This window comes from Fukomys damarensis, unplaced genomic scaffold, assembly GCF_012274545.1.
Source record: "Fukomys damarensis isolate Sample0158 unplaced genomic scaffold, DMR_v1.0_HiC HiC_scaffold_23, whole genome shotgun sequence".
NCBI lineage: Eukaryota > Metazoa > Chordata > Mammalia > Rodentia > Bathyergidae > Fukomys > Fukomys damarensis.
The window spans coordinates 49,686,316-49,698,574 of NW_022900935.1; the positions used below are offsets into that span (position 1 = coordinate 49,686,316).

Consider the following 12,259-nt stretch of genomic DNA (forward strand, 5'->3'; position numbering starts at 1 on the left):
ACGGGGTCCAGCGGCATCACCGCCCCAATGGGCGTCTCTAGACCCCACGTCCAAACTCTTTAGGGCCGGCTTTTACGGGGCTGCCAGCGATGGCCCTGGGACACACCCTCAGGATAAGGTTTGCCACTCCCCCGGCCAGCAAACCTCACTCCACGAACGGGAGTCTAGGCCTGAAGACTAAGTGACTTGTTCCAGGGACAGAGCTCGGCAGAGCTGTGCCCCGCCGCCCCCGGCCCGGTAGGTCTCAGGTGAAGACTTGACAAGGGCCGCGGCTGTGCGATGGGCACTCGGGGCAGCCTCCTGAACTCGGTCCTCTGCCGAGAGCCTGAGGCTTTGCCCCAAGCCAGGCTGGAGGTTGAGGAAGCACAGCTTCAGAGTTCCCACGCTGTGGCAGGAATAGAACTGGTAGCTCCAGAACGGGCCCACACATTTGTCAGGGAACAGAACAGCTCCACACCTCCTGCCTGGCTGGGGAGCAGCCGGCAGCCCAGGCCCCAGCTGTTTCCCTGGTTCGCTGTCTGCACCCACGCTGAGCTTCACTTTTCTCTGTCAGCCTTTGGTTTGCTCTAGAGGAAGGGATGTGTGTGTGTGCACGGCGCACGCTTGGGGGAGATGGGGTCCCTGAGGACTCCCTGATGAGACACACTTCTCCAAGGGGCAGTTTGATGCAAGAAAGGTGAAGCCACCAGCCACCAGCAACACGCTCCCAGACCTCGGATCACTGCTTCGCCCAGGACCATCTGTGGGCCAAGCTGCAGGTGGTTACCTCAGAATCAGCAGTTTTGGTGTGAGGATGAGCTGACTGCGAGGAAAAGGGCAGCCGGGAAGGAAAGAAAACTGATAAAGTGCAGTTAAGAAAAGGGAACTTAAGGCTAGTGTGGTGACCCGCTCCTGCAGTCCCAAGCTACTGTACTTGGGAAACTGCGGCAAGGGGATCCTTTGAGCCCAGGCAGCAACCCTGAGCCCCTGTCTGTAAACACCTTAAATAAAAAGGAAAAGAGTGGGAAGCTGGCTGGAAACAGATACAACTGGGCACTCTGATTCCTTCTGGTCTCTTACCCCTGCTCTATCGTGGAGATGCCATTCCTTTCACCTCAGCCCCTGTAATGCTTGAAGGAAGAGATTTTTAAATTTTTCATCTTTAAACTGGTGGTAACATTTCTGAGGAAATGGCAAGGCCATGTGATGGCCTCAGAGCAGCCTCAGGGAAGAGGGAGGGACACTTCCTTAATCTGACATTTCAAGTGCCAGAATCAGTGAAGCCCTGAGGGACTCCCAAGGCTGAGAGCCTTGGCTGGAGCTGTGCATGCACAAAACATAGGCACATGACTGTGAAGCACCAGAGAGACCCTCATTAGAGCTGTCCCCTTGCTCCCACTCACTGGCTACCAGCCACGATGGGAGTAGACAGCTCTGGTTCTAAGGTTACTTACTCTTAGAGTATCAGTGCCACTGGTAAGGAGATTCCCCCTAGTCAGGTTACATGACAAAACTCCACCCTTTTCTGCCAAAGTTGAAGACCTTCTGCCCTGACCCCTAGTCTCCTGGAAGTGTTCATAGAGAGTGGCTGGTCTTGGCCCCCAAATCTTTCCAGTTGCAAATAGTTTGATGGCCACAGGCAAAAATAAATAGTCATTTTGAAATTTTAGGTAGTGTGAACAGATCACTTATTAGGTAAAAGAAACTGTTGCTGGGTACTTGGGAGGCTGAGGCAGGAGGAGCATCATGATCAAGGCCAGCCTAGGCTACATAATGCATTCAGGTCTAGCCTAAATTACAAAGTGAGATCCTGCCTCAAAAAGACCAAAAACCTGTTATGTCTTATCTAGCGAAAGAGGTCACTGCTGAGCTTCCTGTGGGCCCACTCGTGGGCGGCAGAACCCAGGGTGCAATGACACAAGTATAAGCCTTTGTGGCCATCCTTGAAAATAAACACTAGGAAGCAGTCTGCAATCTGTGCACATGGAAACACATACCGAAGTCAGTCTCCAACAGATTCTCTACACATTTTAATTTGTTCTGACAATGAAACTAACAGCATAAGGACTGAAGCTCTCGGGTAAGGCAAGATATTATGGCCCACCAAGACAGGTGGCAGGAGGCGTGATGGATTCTTGGGAAAGAGATAAGCTACACAGATGAGCTACAGGAAGGGCTTAGATGTCCAGGGTCCCAGCAATAAGAAAGATAAGGATGGACTGCCCCAGCTTTAACCTGGAGCTTAAAAGAGAGAAATGCCTTTCCCTTCAATTAGGAAGAGGCCTGAAGGCAAGGGAGGCAGGCAGGTTGCTTTGAACTTGCCCCTGCATGGACCTATAGGATCTGGGAACAAAGGAAGAGAATGGAATTCAGCTGGCAGGAAAACAACCTGTAGTAAGAGAAGGTGACAATTCCATGCGTTGATGAGTCAAACCTTGGGCTTAGACTTCAACCTCAGGGCCAGAGATGCATCCCTTCCTCCAAGGAGGTCACCTCAGCTCATCAGCGGATGGGGCATGTCAGCTTTCTGAACCCACCTGATCCTGGGAGTCCCTTGTGTCTTAAAAGTCACAGAGCAGTGAAGACATCGCTCCCAGAACGTCCTTCCCATCAGCCAGCAACCAGCTCTGCTGGCATGTCCTTGCTACCCATTCTGCACCCCAGGGTCGGGAATGTGCCAGCCCATTCCCTGGGCTGGAGAATGTGCCTGGTCTTCAGAGGCTCAGAACTCCCAATCATCTACCTCCAGCTCTTCCAAGTTTGTCACCAGGCCAAAGATTCCACTGTGATCCTGAGAATGGCTACCCTCAAAATTGGTGATGGGGGTGACAGGACGAAGTAATTCAGGCAAAGCTTCTGAGGCACGTCGCTTGATCTGGGGGAAGAGAGAAAATTGTGTTGGGTCTTTGTTTTTTTTTTTTTTGGTACCAGGGATCGAACTCGGGACCTTGTGCTTGTGAGGCAAGCGCTGGAACCACTGAGCTAAATCCCCAGCCTGAGTGTTGGATTTTAATGCATAAACCATGGCCTAGGTGACCAATGGGCTATTGCAGCTAAGAACAATGAGTACCATTTTGGGGGCTTAGTTTCTCTAACTGAAAAACAGGAAGAGAAAATACCTAAAGACCCCATAGCTACAGAGCTACGGGAACTATAGGCAGTTAGATCCATAGGGAAGAAGAAACAGGATGCCAAGGGAGACTGCTCTTGTACCTGTCTGAAGAAGGAGTGGCTCAGAAGGGCACTGGCACTTGGCCTGGAGAGAAAGGGGGAGAGATCCACATCACCCTGTGCCCACTTCCCACATCCTGCCAATGACACCTCTTCTTCAAGTCCCTCTACTTCTTGCCTCAGCTCGATGATGCTGGCTTCTTAGCCAACCCATGAGCTGATGATCCCTCTTGCTGTAGAGCTCCACTCTGCTCCTGGAAACCCAATCCCTTACAGAGCCTTTGAGAGGCACATGCTCTCAAACCCTGGCCCAACTCTAGAGCTTCCTCTGCTCTTCCCACTCCCCAAAGCCCAGCCCCAAGCCAGCAGGATACCTTGCATCTGGGTTGCGCTGAAGGCACTGCTCCACAAAATGGTGGAAGTGTGGGGAGAAGGTTCGGTGGTAGGGGTGGGAAGGCGAGTCACCATTGGAAGACCGGGGCATGCCAGTGGCCAGGCTCTCACCCAGGCCAGAGTTGGCTGCTGAACGTGAGGGGCTCATGGTCAGCTCCTCCACAGGAATGGTGCTAGTGTCCAACAGGCAGGGCACTGTGCCATTCAACTTCTCCAGCAGCATCTGGGGAAGACAGTCAGGGGGACCTCAAAGACCTAAAGAGACTTTCTACAAATATGGTCGTCCCTAAACATGATCTTTTGGGAGGAAAGATGAAAACAGAATAAGGCTAATTTTTCCAAAGGAATGCTGGCCATTGCCTTGGCAGTTTCCCCCTACATAGGCCAATAGAGGGAAAAAGGAGGAGAGGAGAGATTGTAAGAAGTACCCCTTCACTGTGGCTAAAAGAAGGGTCCAACGATTTCCTCTCCCCCTTTATGAGGCATCAAATTCCTTTACCCATTCAGTCCTTACCCTAGGGTAGAGTCAACAGTCCAGTCACCTTAAGGCCCAGGCTGCCATACTTGTGCAGGCCCAGTGGGTTCACAATGGAGAACCTACAGCACCGCATCCTGGATTGTCACAAAGGCAGGCTGCATAGGAACAGTGTGCCCAGGGTTTTGAAACATACATGTAAAGACAGCCCCACTTTCAATACTGCTGTCTTCATGGGCATTTTCATGAACCTAGTGAGCTATCCAAGCCAAAAATCTAGAAATCTCTAGGGTTGTACTAATATGGCAGCCACTGGCATATGTGGCTCTTTATATTTAAAGTAAATCATGTTTAAAATTCAGTCCCTCAAGGGCCAGGGATGTAGCTCAGTGGTTCTGCACCTGACTAGCAAGCACAAGGTCCTGAGTTCAAGGGGTTGGTTTCAGTCCTTCATTCTCACTGAAACATTTTAAATGCTAAGGTAGCTAGCGGCTGCCATACTGGACGGCACAGGTACAGACATTTCCATCACTTTAGAAAGTTCTGGTCTGTGCTACTTCTAGATCTGAAGCTCTTGTACCAAAAATAAATTTTGTTTTTGATTTCTTGGTGGAACTGGGGATCTAACCCAGGTCCTCTTGCATGCTAAGCAAGTACGTTGTCAGAGCTATATCCCTAGGCACCTAAACAGCCTTTTAATTCTTTCCTGAGCAACCTTCAGTTACTGAATTATATTTCTCAGCTTTCCTGATGCCTTACCTAAATGTCCATACCATCATAACTGGTCTACCAGATTTAATCCATCAACTACAATGATCTTTGTAAAAACGTGTGTGTGTGTGTGTGTGTGTGTGTGTGTGTGTGTGTGTGTGTGTTGCTATTGCTGCTGTGTCCTTCAGCAATTCTCCATGTATGTTGTTTTGTTTTGGAAAAGGAGCCAAATGCCCTCAGATGGCACATGAAACTCTTCTTGAGGTGCCCTTGTTTCTCCAGCCTTATCACCCAGATGCTCTGCTAAAGCACCTGTACCTCAGCCATTTACAATGCTGTGCCCCAGATCCTGTTCTTTCTTGACTCTGGGTCTAAAGAGTCTACTTCTGTTCCCCCGTCTTCACATGGTGAAATGTTCTTTGCCTTTAAGGCTTAACTCAAGTCTGGCCATTCTTTAGCTGCCCCTGTACCCAAACCTTCCCAGTTCTAGACTAGGTTCCACGTACCTGAGACCCAAGTAATCCTTTCCCACATGACCCCCAAATCTACTTCCTGAATGTAATGAAGCCTGGGCAAGCCTCCTCCCTGGGTAGGTCCACTAAGTGAAGACTGTGCCACTGGCTGGGCACCCCTAAGCCAGAGGGGTAGCCAAAGGGCAGGCAGGTCTTGAATAGAAGGTAAACTGGCACAATGGAGTTTCCAAAGGCATGGGCCAAAATATGATGACATGTAACTCTGAGATGTCTGAGAATTCTAAATTGGAAACCAATCTTCTTTATCAAAGTAGGAAGACAGAAGATATTTTATAAATTTACAAAAATTGGTTGGCCTGATTTATATATTTTAAATAGAATAAGGTATATGGGCTTCCATTTACACTATTGCCCTTGGGCTTTCCCCCGCCTGGGCTGGGCTCCATGACCACAGCATTTCACATAGAGAAAGAAACAGAATTATACACTCCACCCCACTGGGGAAAGGGGTGGCTCTTCTTAAAGGAAAGGTCTGTGTCCTTCATCTTAGAAACCCTAGTCAGGGTCCCTGAGTGTGACAGATAAGCACAAACATTTGGGAAAGGCAAGCAAGAAGGGAAGTACTGGGTTGAAGGCTCACCTGGGTGGCAGGCATATCCTTAAAGGGGACATGGCCATTGGCCAGTTCACAGGCTGTGATTCCCACACTGTAGATATCAGACTTGGCATCATAGCCCTGAAGATTCTAAGTTGGGGGGGGGGAAAGGCACAGATGATTCTACTTGTAGCCTGGTGTTTGTGTAGAAAAAAAAAGGGTGGATCAAAAACTGAGAAAGCAAAGAATGTCTATCCCATAGCTGACTAGATCTTCCCTATACTGCTGCAGATTAACTGCTATTTTGCAAGAAACAAATGTTTGGTTTGCTATGTAGTAAGTAGGAGGAAGTACTTGGGACCTGTGCTCCTGCTCAGCATATGGATCTGGAGAGCACCAAACAGTTCCAAAACACTCTTCCATAGCTAGGAAGGTTCCCTGAAGGGGAGCTGAAACAACATCAAATGTGGTTTAGGACCCCAGCAAGTAGAAACTACAGCCACCTGTAGTAGGTAGGTAATACACATGCTGATTGGGCTCCCTGGCACACCTGCTCACCCGGGACCCCTCCCTCCAGATCCTCTTACTCCACTCAGAAGCTCTCCTCCCTATCCCAGGAAATTTTTGCAGGCTTCTTTGGGAAATCATGAGTTGGTGGGACTGATGGGAGCTCCTTAGGATCAGTGCACAAACCTGCTGAAGGACTTCCGGGCTGAGCCAAGGCAGAACCTTAATGCTGTACTTGGGAAAATCGTGGACCACACGCTGCCGCTGCCCATGACTGATCATGCTGAGGTTGCTGCGTAAACCAGACAGGTAGACCTTCCCTTCCACAGAGATCAGAATGTGGCTTGATTTGACACTCCTGCGGGAGGCAGAAAGGGTGCCATGGGCAATAGCCCTTTACATTACAAATCTTCAGTCTGTACACCCTCTGTCTGGTTGGTTCTCTCCCAGATATATATATATTTATACACACACAAACACATTTTTATGAAAAAATACAAAATACAGAAAAGAGAAAATAGCATGAGTCCATTTACACATAACAAAAATCAAAATTTTTCTTATGTTCTTTTATGTTCAAGACCCTTTCTTTCCCCTTTTTCCTAAAAGGGCTTTTAATTCGCACTTGTTTGTAGAAATTCTTTTTAAATACCATTGTTTTGTTTGTGTATGTTTTCAATTCACCTAATGGTTCTGTGTTATGCAAGTTATTCTTCCTTTTTCACTCTATGCTATATTTTGGGGGTATTTTTGGTATTCTTGTTTTTACTCCGTACTGCATTTGTAAGAGTCATCTGTGTAATTATCTGTTTCCCCTGATCTCTGCCTCCACCCTCACCCCAGTACTGGGAACTTAGCTACCTATAGGACACTAGCTACCTATAGGTATTAAACCTTTAAAATGTTTCAGTGAGATAAAAAGAATGTTACCTGTGAACATAACCCATGTGATGGATATAGTCCAGGGCCTTTAGAACCCCCTGCAGGATATAAGCAATCGCCAGTTCATTCATGCCATCCATGAAGTGCGCATCAATGAGATCCTTTGCAGAACCTTAAGAAAGAACTGTGAGAAGACAGCAAAGGTACCAGAAAGAAAGAAAACAATCTGCCCATAGAGCCCTAAGAATTCTCTCTACCAGGAACCCTTTCCTACTCACCATATGCCATGAATGATGTGACAACCCACAGCTCATTGTCTGCAATAAAGGTGGCTCGATATGGCACAATATTGGGATGGTTGAAGAGTTTAGAGACATGAAGCTCCCCCTGAGAGTAAGAGCAAAGCAAGCTGAAGTCAGAATCGAGGGGGCACTGAAGAATGCTGCTCAATACGAATGTGACAGCATGATTAATACAAGACCTTGTTCTTTCTGGGTGCTCTTCTCAGGGGCCTGAGAGAAGCCTAACAAGTGCTTCCAACATAGGAGAATCTAGGGCCTGCTTTGCCAGCTTAAACCATAAAGTGAGCATCAATTCAGGAAAACATGGCAAACGCAGAACGGACTGGGCTGCAAACAAATACACTAAATATATGCTGAGCTGGGCCCTAAAACCAAGCCACATCAGCCATGGAAGAGTCCATCTAGCCCCTGCGGCCTCACCTGGTGCAACAAGACAGCCATTAGTTGCTTCCTGAATAGGAAGGAATCTCAGGCAAACAGGATGCTAATAGCTAGAAGCTGGCCCCGGTGGCAGGGCATGCAGCTCTCTGGAACAACACTGCCTGGCTCTGACTTGTGCCTCTGTCACTTACTATTGTGGGACTGAGGCTAAGTCACTTAGCCTCTCTGAATAATAAATGAATATTTGAGCCAGGAAGGAATATGTGAAGAAGAAAAAGGAAATATAAATTGGGTTAAGCAGAGTTACAGTCCAGTCCTTAGTGCTAAATGCCTGAAGTTCTCCACTAAAAGCTTCCATGGCTTCTGAACACTTGGCCTACTTCTGTTTCTCAACAGGACCTTGAGAAGACTGAGGTAAGAGATGCACTGCAATTACTATGGAATCGAGAGCCCACCTCCTGTGTCATACTCGTGTTTTATTACCTGCAAGAATGTCACCATCTCATTGGAACAAGCCTCGAGGTTAATCCTGCGTACTGTCACATACTCTCCCGTTGGTTTGTACCTTGCTAGATTAACTGTCATCAGGTCTTCAAATCCTTTGCCTAAGAGAAAAGAATGACATTGTGAAAGACAATAGCCAAGGTTTCTATCTTCCTTAAAGAAAAAGGACTTGGGCTGGGATTTAGCTCAGATATTGATTAAAAACAAAAAGAGGAGGAGCTGCTTAGAAAAAGGATGGAAACCATGAATGCCCAGCATAGAAAAGAAATGGAATCCATGAAGCACATTCAAACAGATATACAGGAAATTTAAAAATTCCACTGAAAGTATATGCAGCAGAATGAGCCAGTGGGAGGACATACTATCAGGTATAGAAAATAGGATTGCAGTTAGTGATCATGAAAAGAGATTAGTTAAAAACAGCAAGGGACTGGGCCAGGGATTTAGCTCAGTGGTTCCACCGCCTGCCTAGCAAGAGCAAGGATCCAAGTTTGATCCCTGGTACCAAAGGAAGAAAAAGGACTCAATTTCAACAGAAAAGTTAAATTTCTTGGCTTTCTCCTCTTAGTTCTTTCTCAGCCAACCTTTCTACCTGGCTATAGTCCAGGACATAAGATGTGTATGGCCATGAAGAAAAAAACTGCAAAAGACCTTTTCTCCTGGAATCTTGATTTCTTCCAATACCTGGTAACAGAAACCCAAAGAAGACTCACAGAAGCCAGTTTTTGTTTTATTTTGAGACAGAGTCTCATTTTATACAGGCTGACCTTGAACTCACTATGCAGCCCAGGCTGGCCTCGAACTCAAGGTGATCCTCCTGCCTCAGCCTCCGGAGTGCTGGGATTACAGGCATGAGCCACCATGCTCGGCTCAGAACCATGAAACCTATTAACTAGCAAAGAAAGCTGTAGCAGTCCCGTGAGCAGAAAAGCAATGACAATTCCTATACATTACCTATAACACTGAGTAGCTCATAACAGCCTCCCTCTGGCAGGAAGCAACTCATGATCTCTTGTTTAGAGAAGGATGCTATCGACTCTGAGCTTGCCTCATTTGTCTAAAGAAAAAGAAAAATAGGTTAATAGAGAAAGTGGGGCAAAATGGGAATAGAGGTGGATATGATAATTTAGACCCATGAGGATACTGATATCTAAATAAACATACAAATCCTGACTCTGTAACAAAGAAATGGTGTCATTATTATGTAAGGAGAAATAAAGCATTAGATGCTCAGTGCAGTAATCAGCACCAAAGTCAGAGCAAATAAGTGTTGGCAAACGGAGTAGGGCAACAAAAACCTGTTCATCAGCTACTAATCTGCTTGTCCTTACCAACAATTAACGCATTTGCTTAAATCTATGAAATTCTTACTTGGGAAAAGGATATCTAGAGAAAGATATGTTTAGAAAAGAGAAAGAAGACAGAGAGGTAAAGAGTTCCTTTAATTTCCTGATACATTAGGATCCTATTTTTTTTTTCCTTTTTATTGAGTTTATTGGTACAACCTAGGTATACAATACAGTTACATTCATCACTGGGATCCTGTACCTTTACATAATAGGTCTTGATTCTCATTTTTTCCCTTTGTCCCTGCCTTCCCTTCACCCCCTCCTCCCCTCCCCATTTACAAACACTTTATTTCCATTTTTTTCAGTTTCTCATATTTTTTTCCTCTCCCTTATTACCTTTCCCCCACCCTTCCCACTTTCCCTACACCTTTAGCCCTTTACTTCCTATTTCACATTATTAATTATCTCATTAGGATCCTAGGATCCTATTTTTAAGGTCCTGACTGCAAGATCCCAAAAGGTCAAATGCTAACTCTTACTCTAGGAAAAATGTATCCAGTAGTTGGGCATGGTGGTAAACAGCTGTAGTTCAGCAGCCTACAGGAGGCTAAGGCAGGAAGAATTGCATATTCAATCCCAGTCTGGGCAACTCTGTGATTTAATGAGATCCTATCTCAAAATTAAAAAAGACATGGGGATGCAGTTCAGTGCAAAGGCACTGGGCTCAATTTCTAGTAAAATAAAATAAAATATTTAGAGGGCTGGGTAATAGCTTAGTGCAAAGGCCCTAGGTTTAATCCCCAGTACTGTAAAAGAAAGAGAAAAAGAAAAGGGAAGGAAGGGGAAAAAATGTGGCCAAAAGAATACCCCTCTCTAGTAAACCAAGAGTCCAGGCTGGTCATTCCCTCACATTTACACCATTAAGTGAGTGGTGCACTGAGCTGCAGGCCAGGATAGAACCTTCAGGTCTTAGCTACATAAGAGCCCATAAATATTATGGTCAAACCAGGTTTGGTGGTGCATACCTGTAATCTATTACTGTGGGAGGCTGAAGCAAGAGAATCAAACCCAGCCTGGGCAATTTAGTACATAGTGAGACCCTGTCATAAACTAAACAAAACAAGATCACGCTCAATATGTTATTTGAACATAATACACTTTCAGAGCATTTTTATAGTGCAGCTGATCTTATGCATAGCTCAGTTAGGTAGCTGGGACAGATATCTGTTTTTTAATAATAAAAATTTTTTAAAAATGAAGGCCAAGGATTAAATGACTTGCCAAAAGTAAAAATGACATAATACCTAGGCCAACACCAGGGAAATTAATATACTTGTCCATTGACATTTTGAGCACATCTGGTTTCAAAGTATTTGACGTTGCATAACTGGACATGGTGGCATACACACCTATAATCCCAGGGCTCCAGAAGCTGAGGCAGGAGGATGGCCTGGAGTTCGAGGCCAACCTGGGGTATATAGTGAGTTCAAAGCCAGCCTGAACTACATAGTGAGACCTTATCTAAAAGCGAAAAAACAAAACAAAATATAACCTCCTCAAAACCCAATATAATCCTAATGAGATAATTAATAATGTGAAATAGGAAGTAAAGGGCTAAAGGTGTAGGGAAAGTGGGAAGGGTGGGGGAAAGGTAATAAGGGAGAGGAAAAAAATATGAGAAACTGAAAAATGGAAATAAAGTGTTTGTAAATGGGGAGGGGAGGAGGGGGTGAAGGGAGGGCAGGGACAAGGGGAAAAAATGAGAATCAAGACCTATTATGTAAAGGTACAGAATCCCAATGATGACTGTAACTGTATTGTATACCTAGGTTGTACCAATAAACTCAATTAAAAAAAAACAAAACAAATATAGATCTATACTTGACACTGACTATGAGGAAAGAACCCAAACGGAGGTATGCCAAGAAGTTAGTCAAGCAAAATCGAACCCAATCACCAAAGTCCATTGCTACTTTTTACTTTTTCTCTTTCTAAGATTCATCCATATTGTATTTGGCTGTAGTTCATACACTTTCACTGTTAAATAATACTCCTCTCTTGGGCCAGGGATGTAGCTCAGTGAAATACCTTTCCTGCCTGGCAAGCACAGAGTTCTGAGTTCAATCCATGTATGGAAAAAAAATTTTTTTTCTTATGAATATACCTCAGTTTATCCATTCTAATACTGATGAGCTTTTTGAGTTGTTTTCCAATTCTGCTATGATGAACTGTGCTACTATAAACATGTCTGAATATGTCACTTGACTAAAGCTTAAACGTAGGAGTGAATGGAACTAGTAGGTCACAGAGTGCAAGAACAATCAATTTTGTGAGACTATGCAAACTGTTTTCCAAAACAGCTATACCAAAATACATGTGGGCTGGGGATCTGGCAGGTTCTGCCACCTGCCTCACAAGTGCAAGTGCCCAAGTTCGATCCCCAGTATCCAAAAGAAACTTTTTTTGATTAAAAAAAACACACACATTGTGTTTTTGTTAATCCACCTTTCTCCCAATAGCTGGTATTGGCAGATAGATAGATTTATTTATTTATTTTGCCAATCTCATTGTGGGCCCGATGTACAGTTCTCTGATTG

At 45.3% G+C, this 12,259-nt stretch overlaps 1 protein-coding gene across 7 annotated transcripts in view; it reads right to left on the reverse strand.

The window, feature by feature from the left end:
- Positions 1–1,983: 1,983 nt before the first annotated feature.
- Positions 1,984–12,259, reverse strand: part of Strada (STE20 related adaptor alpha) — a 36,787-nt gene continuing 26,511 nt past the window's right edge. For all 7 annotated transcript variants that reach the window (XM_010616726.1, XM_010616724.1, XM_010616725.1 and 4 more), the window contains 9 exons: positions 9,328–9,430; positions 8,353–8,474; positions 7,465–7,573; positions 7,235–7,358; positions 6,491–6,662; positions 5,843–5,947; positions 3,525–3,766; positions 3,193–3,235; positions 1,984–2,854 (listed from right to left, as the gene is read on the reverse strand). In XM_010616726.1, the coding sequence (XP_010615028.1) occupies positions 2,702–2,854; positions 3,193–3,235; positions 3,525–3,766; positions 5,843–5,947; positions 6,491–6,662; positions 7,235–7,358; positions 7,465–7,573; positions 8,353–8,474; positions 9,328–9,430 (1,173 nt within the window). In that variant the 3' untranslated portion in view covers positions 1,984–2,701. The remainder of the gene's footprint in view (positions 2,855–3,192; positions 3,236–3,524; positions 3,767–5,842; positions 5,948–6,490; positions 6,663–7,234; positions 7,359–7,464; positions 7,574–8,352; positions 8,475–9,327; positions 9,431–12,259) is intronic.